At 46.1% G+C, this 15309-nt stretch overlaps 1 protein-coding gene across 3 annotated transcripts in view; it reads right to left on the bottom strand.

Annotated features, from left to right (window-relative positions):
- Nucleotides 1–378: 378 nt before the first annotated feature.
- The window catches only part of amot (angiomotin), a 121319-nt gene continuing 106388 nt past the window's right edge, over nucleotides 379–15309 (bottom strand). For all 3 annotated transcript variants that reach the window (XM_084320862.1, XM_084320863.1, XM_084320864.1), the window contains 5 exons: nucleotides 14581–14780; nucleotides 13207–13335; nucleotides 9522–9757; nucleotides 5269–5523; nucleotides 379–3953 (listed from right to left, as the gene is read on the bottom strand). In XM_084320862.1, the coding sequence (XP_084176988.1) occupies nucleotides 3832–3953; nucleotides 5269–5523; nucleotides 9522–9757; nucleotides 13207–13335; nucleotides 14581–14780 (942 nt within the window). In that variant the 3' untranslated portion in view covers nucleotides 379–3831. The remainder of the gene's footprint in view (nucleotides 3954–5268; nucleotides 5524–9521; nucleotides 9758–13206; nucleotides 13336–14580; nucleotides 14781–15309) is intronic.

Genomic DNA, 15309 nt, shown 5'->3' with positions numbered 1-15309 from the left:
CATAACCCTAGAATGACCTCAAACAGGATATGACCTTTCATCAGGAATACTTCCTGCATGAAAAACATATTCAAACGAGACACAAAACAGTGATTGATCTTTAGTGCCGATTAGGGAAATACTTTCTAATAAATTTGTGAAACGAGGACAGAAAAAAATGGTCTATCAGTCACAGAGTGACTGATCAGCCTGAGAATCTTTGGTCCCACATATTTTTTTTTGGCTTTCATTGGATATCTATAGAAAATGTCTCTGTGTGTGGTGGAGTATGTAGATACGTCCAACAGTGACACCACCAGGAATTCTGAGGAAACACAAAGGAAATACCCAGCAATCCAGACTTTTTGCCCCCCCCCCCCCCCCCTATTACGCCAGACAATTTGGAGTCCCCCTATTCATTTGGACAATTTGGGGTCCCCTCGCATAATCTTTTGTGCCATTTGTGGAACTCCAGTGCCACAGTCACTGAACGGGGAAAAGTTAATGGTTATAAGTTAAGATTAATTTTTCTCTGTAAGATTAAATACTGAACCATTCTGTTAACCTTTGGTCAGAAGCAATATATCTGTGGTGTTAGGAGGCTACCCCTACAATGTGAAACTAAAAGACATTCACAGTCAATCCCTAGCACTCCTCAATGCATAGTATCATGTCATATAACATCCTCTAGCCTGATAAAAACATCAACAACAAAAATGACAATAACAACAAATCTTGGGTATAGATCAGACAAACTGTTGCATAAACCTTTAAGCTGATTGTACTTGAGGCAGGATTTCATTTCAAAATTGGAAGTTCTTTCAAACACTGGGACAGTGGAATTAAGGACACAGGAAGCAGGAAGTGGAGAGACCTCAACTGCAGAAAAGGCACACTGGTGAATGAATACCCTAACCTACAGCACTGCTGTACAGTGCAGAAACACTGGTGAAGGAATACCCTAACCTACAGCACTGCTGTACAGTGCAGAAACACTGGTGAAGGAATACCCTAACCTACAGCACTGCTGTACAGTGCAGAAACACTGGTGAATGAATACCCAAACCTACAGCACTGCTGCACAGTGCAGAAACACTGGTGAATGAATACCCTAACCTACAGCAATGCTGTACAGTGCAGAAACACTGGTGAAGGAATACCCTAACCTACAGCACTGCTGTACAGTCCAGAAACACTGGTGAATGAATACCCTAACCTACAGCAATGCTGTACAGTGCAGAAACACTGGTGAAGGAATACCCTAACCTACAGCACTGCTGTACAGTCCAGAAACACTGGTGAAGGAATACCCTATAGATTCTCAAAACGACATCCGTTAAAACGGGGTCTTATCAGATGCCCAAGGACATGCAAATACTGTAGATATGTGTTTTGGGGTAAGTGTGTTAAGTTGTAGATTAAATGAAAGATACATGTATCTTATTTGTCATCTTTCAAGGACCCTGGGCCCCAGTTTGAGAACCACTGCTCTCCTCTAGGAGGCAGACCCCATCCAGTAGGGTCAGAGAAACAGGACCATGTTAGAAATGTCTGACTCTCATCCCTTCCCTTAAACACCAACAGCCCAACACCACCAGGATGTCATTCATACAATGAGTTTGGTTAAGATATGTCATGGGTTCTGTGTTGCTGCCACTTGTGTAGAAGTAAGCAATGTTAGCTGCAAATAAGTAGCCATGGTGACGAGATGCCCGACATTCTAGAAGGTCGACGAGTTACTTAGCAATGGGGGCAGAGTTGTGGAGCTAATATGGCTACTCGTGAATTAAAAAAAGAAAATAAACCTCTTAAACCTCTCAACTCTGAGCAATGCAACACAATTTAATGGCTCAACCTGCCCAACTCAGTTCAGTTCAGTTCCATGATACACATGCCATACATACACACTTTCTAAATACAGTATTTACAGGGTTAAGAATATCTCATAGTTTACAATATCACTTTAGATTACCCAAGTGCCACGTCTAAACAATTGTAAATAACAATAAACTACTGACTAAACATAAATACAATCCTACATCAGACTTTTTGAAGTAATGTAATACAAAAATAAAAATAAAAATGAAACACACTTGTAAAAAATAAGTAGTGCAATAAATGCAACAAAAGGTAGCCAACGCATTTGGTCCGAGGAGGCTAACGTTAGTTAACTAACTAAGCCTCCGGCAACACTGTGTACAAGAGAGTTTCTTACTCCCAGTCATGTGTTCACACCGCAAGCAACTCCAGCCACTAGTCCCGGCCTGGATGTCCGTTCATTCTCTACAAGAGCTGAACATCACCAGGCAGGTCAGATCACTCCTGACAACGCAGTGTTTCCTGTACCTCTAGAGTAACTGGTCGCGGCCTGCCACAACATTAGACTGATCAAACTAACAGAATCCACAAACTGATTGATATAAAAACAACAACAGCAACACTTCAACAACTCTCATTGCGTTGCATTGTGTACATATTCCTCAGCTGTGTGTGTGTATGCAGACCTTCTTCTCACGTGAACGAAACCTACCGAAGAATCAAAGGGAAACTGCGACGGTTGACACTGGGTGTCTGACTGACGGAGGGGGGAAACTGGGAGGAAAAGCGGCGTAACAACAGATTGTCAGCCAGCCAATCCCCTGCCCCATTTGTTGTATGTCCCGCCTACTGATGCGGTGTCACAGAGCTGAGGCGAGCGCTCGGGTTGGCAGATACCAGCTTACAAACAGTAGTATTCGTGGTTGCTGGCGGTCCGAACACAATGCCAACAGTGACACCACACCTCCCAGTTCACACACTCATGTATACGTCTTACAATTTTTTTTTAAACCTAGAAAAAGTAGTGCATTTTAACAAAGCCTCAGTCACCCCCCCTCCCTCCCCCCACAGTGAGTCAAAAACACCAAATGTTGAATAAGAAAAAAAAAGGAATCCTTCACCTAGATTTAAAGTATGTTTAAGTACATGTGTGTGTGTGTGTGTCATCCACACACTGCCCTCCAATGGCTCTGGTCTATTGGGAGTGTGGTTTAAGCGTGTGTACTGCCTAGAAAGACATCAGCACCACGGACAGCAACATCGATCGTTCCTTGGGTGGAGAAGGGCTGTCAAACAGTTAGCATTTTCTTTACGTGTTAACCGCACAATAGGCTGTATGATTAATTGTGATTGAGGCAAAATAGAAAAATACAATAACGGTTTACTTCTGTAAGGGTTGCATAAGTACTCATTGATGACAGGAGTCGTCAACGTCGAATGACGATTCATCGACAGAGCTGCGCTGTCCGTCTGCACTGTGTCTCACCGCTAGCATCCGAAGCTGCTACTAACAATTGATTTACCGTTCATTTTAGCGATGAATTATATTTTTTTTGCAATGAATTCGTATTCATCCAAAGAAACCCTGACCCCCCCCTATAACTCCTCTCTCTGTACATTCTTATGAGTAAATATACGCTGATCTTGCATAAAACGGGGAGGTACAAGCAACTAAAAAGCTTTCTTAAGTCTGTATGTGCTGACTTGACAGCCCCTGTGGCATATATATATATATATTATATGTAGGTGTACATGTATGTGTATGTGCATGAGTATTCATATATGTATGTACATACATAGAGTATAACTGTTATATGTATGCATGTCCATGCTGATGACCCACACTTGCCCGACCTTCAGCTCTTGAGCGTGACCTTGCTGGGGGGCATAATTTCAAACGTTTGTGTCCGTTAGCGCGTGCGGTGCGTATACTGTAACGGTGTGTGTCCCCACTCATTGTCCTCCCGTCCTGTGACGTTTTGCTTGACCTGTGACCTTTCTCAGAGGGCTGAGCTGAATTCCAGGGTGAGGTCATCAGATGAGTATCTCCACCACGTCGTTGTCCACTTCCTGCTGGGTGGGCGTGGCCTGTGACTGGGGGTGGGACTGGACCGGAGGCCGCCTCTCGAGGGTGCTGCTGTGGAACACTGGTACATCTGTACAGATGGCCGAGAGAGAGAGGAGGCAATACAGTCACACAATAGAAACACACACAACTTTAAGTTTCAATAGATATTATGATGGTCGACTAGTTTATCGTCTTGATTGGCCCCTACTGATTTTTTTGCAGTCATCGCCCATCAACGGCGAATAAAATTGCTGTGCTTCCTGGTTTCTCTACCAACATGACTAACAGTTGCATGACTAAATGTTTGCCGTGACCAAAATGGCTAGAATACGTCTTATAAATCTGTCTGAAATGGCAGAGAAGTTGATAACAGCTGTTCAAAGTTTCCCGGTGCTCTACAACTTTTATTTGAGAGACGGCAAAAATAAACTCCTTCGGTCAAATCTTTGTAGCTGTGCAAGATCGGCACAAAGACACAATTGGGAGTTCACGTTATATCACACATTCATCACTATATGTGTCACATTCATCACAATATTCGTTTTTTCTCGTTTCTTTTTATATTAGCGATCTGAATTCATATTTCATCAACCGAGTCTACCGTTGGAAAATCAGCCACCCCAGGCGCTCAGATGTGGAAAAAAGCGCCCCCTATCGTCTCCCAGATGGTAATTCACCCTTTTGGATTGGACTCAATGAAAATGAATGAGAAAAAAAAACCCGGACTCCACATTTTACTTCTCACGCATGTGACCGGAGTCGATCAGCTTCATGCTGGACCCTCAGAGCAGCAGGGATTATGTGTTTTTACAGTATACGCGTGGGATCAATAAAAGGATAGATTTTTTCGAATGGCAATCAGGAATTGGAATAATCCATTTGGATACCATCTGATCTCAGGTAAGGAATCTATGTTACCAGTCTTAGGATAATCAGACCCGTTTTCACGTTATAAGCGTTATCTTTTTTGTGTGATATGGCTGTTTGACTCTAAGAGCGATCAGGAACTGAGAGAATCGATTTTCAGCGTGCGGCACTAGCGTGCACACGTACACATATACTATCGATAATCTAGTGTTTATTTGAAAACGATCCATAAATAGGCCGACAAATGACAACGTTCTAGAATATTACAGTACGGGGCGATTATCATGGAATCAATCAATGGAGGGGTTTTCTAAATGCTATGAAGCGGAAATGAACCGATAAAAAAACAATCTGCTTCGACAATGTTGACTGGAAATAGGTAATTGATAATGCGACGGGCAGATTAGACACATAGCCATAATTTAAAACATAGATTAGGCAATATTAATGCTAACATTGAAGTGGATGTGGGCATTCAAGCACTAAATGTGCGCCCCTGCTGGGCATTCAAAGTGTTAATGTGATGTAACTCTCACCTGCTAGGCGGTCTGGTATGTAGACAGGACTGGGGCTGGAGAAACGTGCAGGCAGGGTCATGCTCTGTAGGCCCGGGGTGCTGGGCTTACTGCCATCCTCTCTCTGGCCCTTGTCCGTCTGGGTGCAGCTGTCCCTGCTGCCGGTCTTGGAGTGGCCGGCGGTCATCGGCGTGAAGAGCAGGACCGGGGAGGGAGAAGAGGAAATGGACTCCGTCCGCAGGGAGTCAGTGCGGTACTCTGGGCCCAGCAGAACCCCTGAGGGAGAACAATGGCTGTTAGAACCCATGCCTGAATAACTAAAGAAAACGGTTAGAATACCTGACCGAATTAAATCAGCTTGGATCCACTTCAGCCCTTTCCCCACAGTTTTTTTTTATCCACTTTTTCTCCCATTTTCAATTTTTCTCCCATCCCAATTTTCGTATCGTCCAATTCAACCCTCCCCTGTCTTTGAACGCTGTTTCTTGCCTCCCACAAGCCGGCTGCAATGTGGACTAAGTCATACATAGCACGAGTCCCCTCCGATACTCGAGGTAACAGCAGTCGCATTTTTTCACCTGCGCAGCTCGATCTTTCAGCGTCAGGGGTCTGCGCTTTGGAGGGGCCCCGCCCCCGTCGCTTCCTGATTCTACTGCGCAGGCGCACCAACCAACCTGTAGGAGTCGCTGTCCACAACGCCCGATCCCCACCCATCAGTTTTCCCTCCCCCTAATACTGCCAATGTGTATTAGTGCGGACGACCTGAAAACAATGTGGAGCGCTGGGCTCGAACAGGGAGATGATCTGTTTGAGCCCAGCCTCCAGTATTCGTGGTGAGCGCCTTGCCCACTGCACCACGTAGCCGCCCTCTTTCCCTACAGTTCTGTAATAATTATATATATATAAAAACGACTAACCTTCGTACAGTTTTTCCACTATTATGCACTCTGCTACTAAGGAATCTACCGTGCCTATATTACAACCTACTAGTGAAGGAATCCTTGTTTCTCAATGTGTATATAATAGGGATGCACCGATATGAAAATTTGCCACCGATACCGATACCGATTGTTCAACTAACACAATCGGCCGATACCGATATTTGTGGCAAAATCTTTTTTTATATATATATATTTTTTTAATATATTTTTTGTCTTTTTTTTTTTTATGAAATTATTGTATATTTGTGTTACAAATTGTGCTCACCGATATGAACATAGGCCTCTTTACTTACTTAAAAAAAGGAAACATCAAGAAATAGCACTATCTCTCTCCCAGTATGGTCTGCCGGGCTGCAGCTAGATACTAGTTCTCCCAGTATGGTCTACCGGGCTGCAGCTGGATACTATTGTCTCAACCAGAGCTCTCAACCAATGAAAATTTGATTGACAGTCGATTCTGCCAATTACGTCACACACCGCTTGCACCCGCCTCTGCTGTTACCACCAATCGGCAAGCGCGTATACATTTTTTACTTCCGCTTTTGTCCGCCATTGATTTTGACGAGAGGTTTTCTACAACAACAACAAAGCGCGGCCGACGTTTAGCTTTTAGCTCCGCAGGATGACTAAATGAGGCATAATGATTTTACTGCAACGAATGTTATAATAAAACAAAGCCTTTCTATACAAGTGTCTGATTGAAAACTTTATTAACAGATTGCAGAATGGGTAAAACTCAGGGCTCTATGAGCAACGGAAGGAACTGAGCTAGTATGAATGCTTGCTACGTTCGGGTAAATAATATGCTGATGTTATTGAACGTGTAACACTAACTATATAACGTTAATGCCACAAAACGAATGCATTTGTTAATCATAAGTAGTAACTTTGATGCAGTAGCTTGTGTGTGTGTGGGCCTGGGGCGGCGTTGTGCAGGTCGCGACGCGACTGAAATTTGTTTTGCCTTTCGACGCGACACAAATTGATGGATATTTATCGGCTACTGCCATCGGCACATTCGAGCTTATTGGCCGATAGGCCGATTGCAGTCAACAAGGAACTTATCGGCCGATACCGATACCCGACCGATACATCGGTGCACCCCTAGTATATAATGTAAATATCTGCATTATAATGTAAATATCTGGTGGATGACAGCATCTACTCATAGCCATCTCAGAGGAGGAGAACAACAGAGAGAGAGTGTGTGTTAGCAGCAGACTAATAGCAGAGCCCATGGCTCCGAGGTCGTCGGCAGCTTGTTAACATAAACACTGATAAGCACTGGTGGAGGCAGGTTTGGTCAGAGCTACGGGGAGAGTTTGACATAGATAGAAATGGACGTTTAGTGTTAAAGGTGAAGAGCCGTTGCCATGGTAGCGTGTGACGTAGTAACGAGAAGAGGGGGCGGGCCCGTTGCTATGGGGAGAACGTTATGAGCCATGAGTTCCTTCCGGGGTAAGTTAGATTGAGACACGACGCACAGGCGAGCAGACACCACAGAGACTTTGAGAGGATCCCTCCTCCCCTCGCGCGGGGGGGGGGCAGGAATGGAGTGCCACATCATCGCTAGATGGATGACTGAAACCATTGGACTAATGAGAGAAGAGACGGTGGAGAATAATGAATTTAGTTTTCCTTCAAGGACTGTTCAAGGACATTACAGAATGGGTTACATCTCGTACGAAGCTATGTTTATGAAAATAAACATGAGGATCTAAGGAAAGAGATCACGTTGCAGTGTCGTTTCTTCTGACTATGGATGTACTAACAGGGGTTGATACAGTGTGAGACAGCTAATGAGATATCCAAGTAAAATGACACAACGCGGAGGCCAGTCACGGAACAGCAGGTGACGAGTGAGAGAAATGATTGAAGGCTAGAAACACTGTTATCTAACACTAGGTTATTATGTCTATACTACTATGCACTCAAGTCTGTAGCACTCAAGTTCCACGCTGTTTGACGATCAATGTCACTTACCCCAGGCTGCCAGAGCTGTACCCTTCCTGTTGACTTGTTGTACAGAACTTGTAAGTCGCTTTGGACAAAAGCGTCAGCTAAATGTCAGCTAAGTGTCAGCTAAGTGTTCCTTTATTAAAAATCCCCTTGAGGAAATCCAGGTGTCATAGCAGCATGGGGAGGGGAGTTACAGGCAGGGAAAAAGATAATAATGGAAGTAGTAATAATAATAGAGTAGAACATAGTAATAACAGTAGAATGGAGGTATATTCTATCAATAATAATAATAGTATACATGGTATATATAGTGGTAAATATAGCTATATATGGGGCGCCCAAGTGGCGAACCATGTAACGCGCTGCGTCGCGAAAGAAAGCAGCCCTGCCCCCTCCCATCATACTGGGAGGCACTCAGGTGGCCTCCTCGGCATGACCATCTCCCGGGATTTGAAGTGGGAGCTCAACATCACGGGCCTGCTCAAGAAGGCCCAGGGGAGGATGTTCTTCCTCCGGCAGTTAAACAAATATAAACTGCCGAGGACCATGATGGCCCAATTCTACACGGCCATCATTGAGTCCATCCTTACCCACTCCATCATCTCCTGGTTCCCCGCTGCAGCGGCAAAAGATCTCGCCAAGCTGCAGCGGGTGATTCGCTCCGCGGAGAGGGTGATCGGCTGTCCCCTGCCCTCCCTCAGGTCCCTGCACGACTCCAGGGCGCTGAAGAGGGCGAGGAAGATCATGGCCGACCCATCCCACCCCGGTCACAGCCTCTTCACCCTGCTCCCCTCTGGGAGAAGGCTGAGGATCCCAAAGGCTGTGAAAGCTCGTCACAGACTGAGCTTCTTCCCCTCAGCCGCCAGGCTGATCAATGCCTCAGGTCCTCCCCCCCCCCCCCCCCCCCCTCTGCCCCCAAGTGACACTGGCACAATGACACTGACTGCACTGCACTAATACAATACTATTATTATATTAATATTAATACTAATACATATATATGTATTTTATTGACTAATCCTCCACTGCACTGTTTCGTTTCTTGTTATGTGTCTGTGTGGTGTTGTTTACTGTGAAAAAAGAAAAGAAAATGCATACACTGTATTGCTGCAACAATTACCAATGTGTTTTTACACAAATGGCTCAATAAAGGAATCTGAATCTGAATCTGAATCTGAAGCAGCCGACCCGGGTTCGTTCTTTCTCTCTCTCTCTCTCTCTCTCTACCGGACTGCCCGGTAGTAAAAAGCAATAAATGCAAAAAAAGAAAGAAAGAAGTGTGTTGACACTGGTACGCTAATAGGTGACCTCTAGGTACAGATGGATCATGCAGTGTATGGATACTGCTGAGGTCGGCTGTGGCTGGACTCTTACCCAGGCTGCCCTTCCAGCTGGTGTCCTTGCGTTCCTCTGTGATGGGTGAGCTGCTGAGACCCAGACTGTGGGACAGCAGGCCGGAGCCTCCGCCCGTGTTGACGATGGACATCAGGGACTTGGAGGGCCGCATGGTGGCCGGAGTGTCCAACTTGTTGGGGTCCTTCCTCGAGCGCTGGTGGAGCACCTTGATCATGGCATCCTTCTCTATGATCTGGGCGTGGAGGTTCTTTATCCTGGAGGAGGGTGGAGGAGAAGAGGATGGGGCAGAGGAGAAGAGGGTGGTGAAAGAAGAGACAAAAAGAGGAGGGGCGAGGGGGTGTTGGAGGGGTCCATAACCCTTTCAGGTGTACGTTTTCAGTTTAAAAAAAATTCTCTCTTCTGCCATTTGCAATAATCATTAAGAAGAAGAAACAAGACCATCAATTGTCCTCTAATCTTTGGAGATAACAAGGCCACACAATGTGACAGATACGCTTTTCAAGGACTGTCATAGACAGAAAGTGTGCATGGGTACAGTCAACAATGTTGAGCTAAAGGTGAAGAAGATGAGGCTTCAATATCTTAAAGTACGGAATGCAGTGCACAAATCAGGCATTTCCGTGGTTTGATGCAGTGGACAGCATAATCGGCCAAAAACCAACCAGTGATCCCTCCGTTGTTTAATCACTACCCACAGTAACGTGGCCGACGACAGAGTGATCGCAGGTGTGCAAACAAACTGTACCAAACACGGAGGAGGCTTGCTGTAACAAGTGGTTCTGTTGGTGCTAACCTGCTTGCCCAGAATAGAGTTGTATTCATACTTCAATTTAAAAATATTATTTAGGTCCGTTTGGGATTATAGTGTAAAACCTGCTCCAACGAGGGAAGCTGTGTTGCAATTTAGCCGAGCGCTTATGTCTCTCTCTCTCTCTCTCTCTCTCTCACACACACACACACATGAAAACACACAGACACGCACACACAAATTGGCCAGGCTGCGTGTGTCTGTGAGAGAGAGAGAGAGAGAGAGAGAGAGAAAGAGAGAGACAAACACAGACACAGACAGACATCAGGGCATCGCGAAATGCTTTATCCGAGAGCAAGAAGGGTTTAAACCCCAGCTATAGCAAACCAACTATAGGTGCATATGCCACCTGCTGTACCGGAGTGTTGCTCTCCTCAATTGTGCTTGGGAACGAAACAAGACTGTAGTGTGTACACAGACTAGAGTTGTTCCGATACCGATACCAGTATCGGAAATGCCTCCGATACTGCCTAAAATGCTTCACTCCCCCTCCTTTTCCCCTCACGTCCTCCACACGCTCCTCTTCATCCCCCTCTCTATCCACTGCGCACTCCTCATCATCCTCTCTTTCTTCAGTCACCCCTTCCTTCACCCTCATTCGCCCAGCTGTATTCCATCCCCCTGATTCACACACGGGCAAGCACCCCACTCTCCCCAGCTGCACCCTATCCTCCCCTGATGAGGGGACTATATCTGCACCTGGACGCTGACCAGAAGCTGTCGTGGTATTAATTACCACTGTCCAGGTACGACGTCTCTGCCGAAAGCTCTACTGCTAGACACCCTCCGTGTATTGGCTTACTCTAACCCGTTTCTCTCCTGTGCCCCAAAGGACCGCCGTCCCTGTCTGGACGTCACCTGTTCCCGAAGAGGAACACCTGTTCTCCCGCTGCCACCCAGCAGCTCCAGCGTCCCTGTCTGGACGTCACCTGTTCCCGAAGAGGAACACCTATTCACCCGCTGCCACCCAGCAGCTCCCCCGACAAGCACCAGGACCGCTTGCTCGCTCACTGCCACCGTGGCAGCCACAGGACAGAACATTAACCCCGTTCTATTTCCCCCCAATTCCTGTGTTGCTCAATTTCCATTAAACACCCTTGAAACCGCTCCTTTCTCTTCTCGTGTATTCAGCAATTGGGCTGTGCTCCAGACCCCAGTTCTCACATGAACGTGTTTTTAATCGACCGTGAATTAAAGTGTGATGCCGTTTGTCATTTTAACAGCAGATACACTTTCTTAAATTCCATTGTTCCGACGGTGCGGTGTGACGGGGAGCTCGGATGTGTTTCGCTTGCTGGTGTTATTAGGCTTTGTGTCCACCGGGGACGTTTTTTCAAGACGGACCGCTTTGAAAAGCAAAAAAAAAGAAGCTCAGAGCGTTTTCCTGAGTCTCGCGACCAGGCCACTTGCTCGATGTTGATTGGTCGGTCGAAAAAAGTTACTTTGATGAGCGCGCTCCTCTCCAAAAGTTGAACTAGTTTCAACTTTATGCGCTGGGAGCGCTCCGCCCAAAAACGCCAGCCGCCGAGAGCGCTAAAACGCGAGGCGCGTGCTGGGAAAAGGAGCGCGCCTGTCGCGTCTGTAGCATAGAAATGAATGACAGAAAGGAGCTGACAACTCATAAAACGTCCCCGGTCGACACAGGCCCTTAGACTGTAGCATTAACAGCTGAAAAGCTAGCTAGTTGGAACAACATCTGCGTTAACGTTACATCAAATCAGATGATGGCCTGTCCTTTCTCCAGGACCTGACACTGTCCGTCTATCAACAATAATGCACCCACGGTGAATCGTATTTAAGTCAAGTAGCTACTGACTAGCATTAGCTGGCTAACGTTATCAAATGTCAATGTGAAAACCTCGCAGGGAAGATGAGCTAGGTCAGCTAGCTTAGCTTGATAACGGTACCTTGGCTAAAGTTGGTGCTATTCATAATCCAGCAATAATGGCTGCAGACCTGCAAGCAAAGTACAGCAAGTTCCAAGTGCCAAAGGATAAGAGTCTGAGGCGGAGTCTCAAAAGAGAATGTTGAATATTTATTTTGCATCGAAAATCACAACATAAACGTTACTACTAGCCAGAGCCTCTGCTACCCGAGCAGACTGGGTAGCAAGTGCAACAACGTATAATGTCCGTGCGGATTGCGGATCCAATGTCCCAACAACCGTTCCGTGGGTGAACTCATTGAACATAGTTGTCAATTAATGATACTAATGCTAATCTATACAATCACCTGTTGTTGAATAAATACCATTACTTTCTAGTTATTACTAAAAAAAACAGTATATATAAAACAGTATCTGTAGCTGTAAATATATATATATTTTTTAATAATTTATATATTTTTTAAATGTATGCACTGGTATCGGATCAGTATCGGTATCGGCCGATAACCAAAGCTTAGGTATCGGAATCGGATCGGATTGGTAAGGAACATTTTTTATCGGAACATCTCTAACACAGACCAGAGGAGGGAGTGGGAGGGGGGGCTATCGCTCTCGAGAACGGAGCGAGGACGGAACGGACCTACCGTGCCTAATGAAAAAACGTGAGTGAGTGAGTGAGTGAGTGAGTGAGTGAGTGAGTGAGTGAGTGAGTGAGTGAGTGAGTGAGTGAGTGAGTGAGTGAGTGAGTGAGTGAGTGAGTGAGTGAGTGAGTGAGTGAGTGAGTGAGTGAGTGAGTGAGTGAGTGAGTGAGTGAGTGAGTGAGTGAGTGAGTGAGTGAGTGAGTGAGTGAGTGAGTGAGTGAGTGAGTGAGTGAGTGAGTGAGTGAGTGAGTGAGTGAGTGAGTGAGTGAGTGAGTGAGTGAGTGAGTGAGTGAGTGAGTGAGTGAGTGAGTGAGTGAGTGAGTGAGTGAGGTGCTTAGTGTAGGCCAGTGAGGCTGTGCTGTCTGTCACCTGCTCTCCATATCCAGACAGCGTTTGTTGGCCATGAGGATCTCCTCCTCCTCCTTCTGGATCCGAGACTCCACTGACATGTCATAGCTGCTGCTGGGCGAGTGGCTTATCAAGACTGTTGACGTATCCCTGAAAACCAAAGAGATGGTAAGATGGAGCACTGTACCCTGACCTGGTGGAAATAGAGCTTAATCCCCCCCTGGCCCAGAAAGGCATTTTTCAACCATTGACGACATGTAACATTTTAAAGTTCCAGCCACCATTACATCTCAAATGAGGAAGAAGCAGTGTTGTATTCTGGGTAGAAAAAGGGAGTTTCATAAATTTTCCAATTTTCTTTTCCATATTCTTTCACCCATAATTTAAAGCATTTACTGCATCTATCCATCGGTGTAGATAGGAACAATTCTCTCTAGATTTTTTATCTTTTTGCTGGAGACACACAAGAAGGAGAGATTAGTTATCATTAGTCAGTTTGTTAGTGCCATATCAAAAGGAGACAACCTTAAACTTTGGTCAAGCGACTGTGGCCTTAAAGTTGGAAAAAAAAAATCAGAAAATGTGTAAAACTTAAATAGGACATTGTTCACCCGAACCAAGTCCAACTCCCACAATGAAAGACTGCATAACATCGTTGTGTTTGAGTTACACGTGAGGGAGTGACTTTTCACTCTCTACTTCCTGGTAAACATCCCCTAGTGTTCCAACTTCCAACATCTGCTTCCTCCTGTGGCTTATTTGACATTCAATTTGGGTCAAAATAACAGACATTGACCACGGTAGAGGTCAACGGTAAGTCAAACACCCATGACTAAAACATTAAAACAAGCATGAAAGCGTTCAGTCCCGCAGCGCTCTCGCTACATCCCATTTCTCTTCCCTGGTTGCAATTCTGTTTTTCATTCATTCAACCGTTTATGTATTTCTCAGAGAAACATTGAGGGCAGGGCAGGCCCTCGTTTACAGTGCTGCAGAGATAAAAAAAAAAAAAAAAAAGATAAACAAAACAAACAAATCGGTTAAAACAATTGACCTATCTCAAGCCACGCCCTCTTTCCTTGATCCTCCGGGTCACAACCGTTGCTTCCCTCGGACAAACAAGAAAAGAGGGCGTGGCTTGAGATAGGTCAACTGCATACAGGGACGGGGGAGATTTACGATCAAAATGTCTGAACTGCCTAAAAAGTGGTTCCATGAGTCCAGCGCACTAGAACACTAAAAAGCAGCGTGTGTCTGCCACCGTCGCTAGAGGGCAGCAGTCTTCTGTGGGGGAAAGACGTGTTTTGACGTGACACACTCCTTGTCCACTTAAACAAAGTCAAGTTCCCAGAACATATGAGACACACACACACGCACGCACACACACACACACACCTCTGCGTGGCGACCAGTGCCGCAGCGTCCAGGGCGAACTGCCTCATGACACTCTCCTCCAGGTACTTCTGCTCCCACTTGGTCATGTCGGCCTCCAGCGCCAGGATGCGCTCCTCCTTCTCCCGCACGTGCTCCATCAGGGCCGAGGCGTTGTACTCCAATGACGGGGTCCCGTTGTTACTATGGGAACCTCCTTGGCGCTGAGGGGGGTGGGGGTTGGGTGAATCAGGGGTGAGATCACGGTGGTGTTGTGGTGTCTGTGGCGTGTGGAAGGTTAGGGTCGCGGACTCTGCACTCCACAGATTACATGAAACTAGCTAGTGTGATGTGTGGAATGGACCTGTCTCAAAACCCTGCCCTCTTTTCTTGATCCTCCAATCACAGCTGTCGCTTACCTCTGACTTCCTCGTACAAACTTTGTTTGTACGAGGAAGTCAGAGGTAAGCGACAGCTGTGATTGGAGGATCAAGAAAAGGGGCAGGGTTTGAGACAGGTCTATTAGTCAGCTAACCAGCCAGCCAGTCAGTCAGTAGTCTCAGTGGACAGACACTATCCGCTCTTGAGGACTATGATGAAGTATACAGATCTCTCTCTCTCTCTCTCTCTCTCTCTCTCTCTCTCTCTCTCTCTCTCTCTCCAGTGTGACGTGCAGCTGTTCTCCCGGCTCCAACCTCCCCCCCCCCCCACCCCCCCCCCCCAGCATCTCTGTGTCTGAGGCTGGTGTGTGAA

Source organism: Notolepis coatsorum (genome assembly GCF_963971535.1).
Source record: "Notolepis coatsorum genome assembly, chromosome: 8".
Lineage (NCBI taxonomy): Eukaryota > Metazoa > Chordata > Actinopteri > Aulopiformes > Paralepididae > Notolepis > Notolepis coatsorum.
This window is presented reverse-complemented; position numbering and strand designations above follow the sequence as displayed.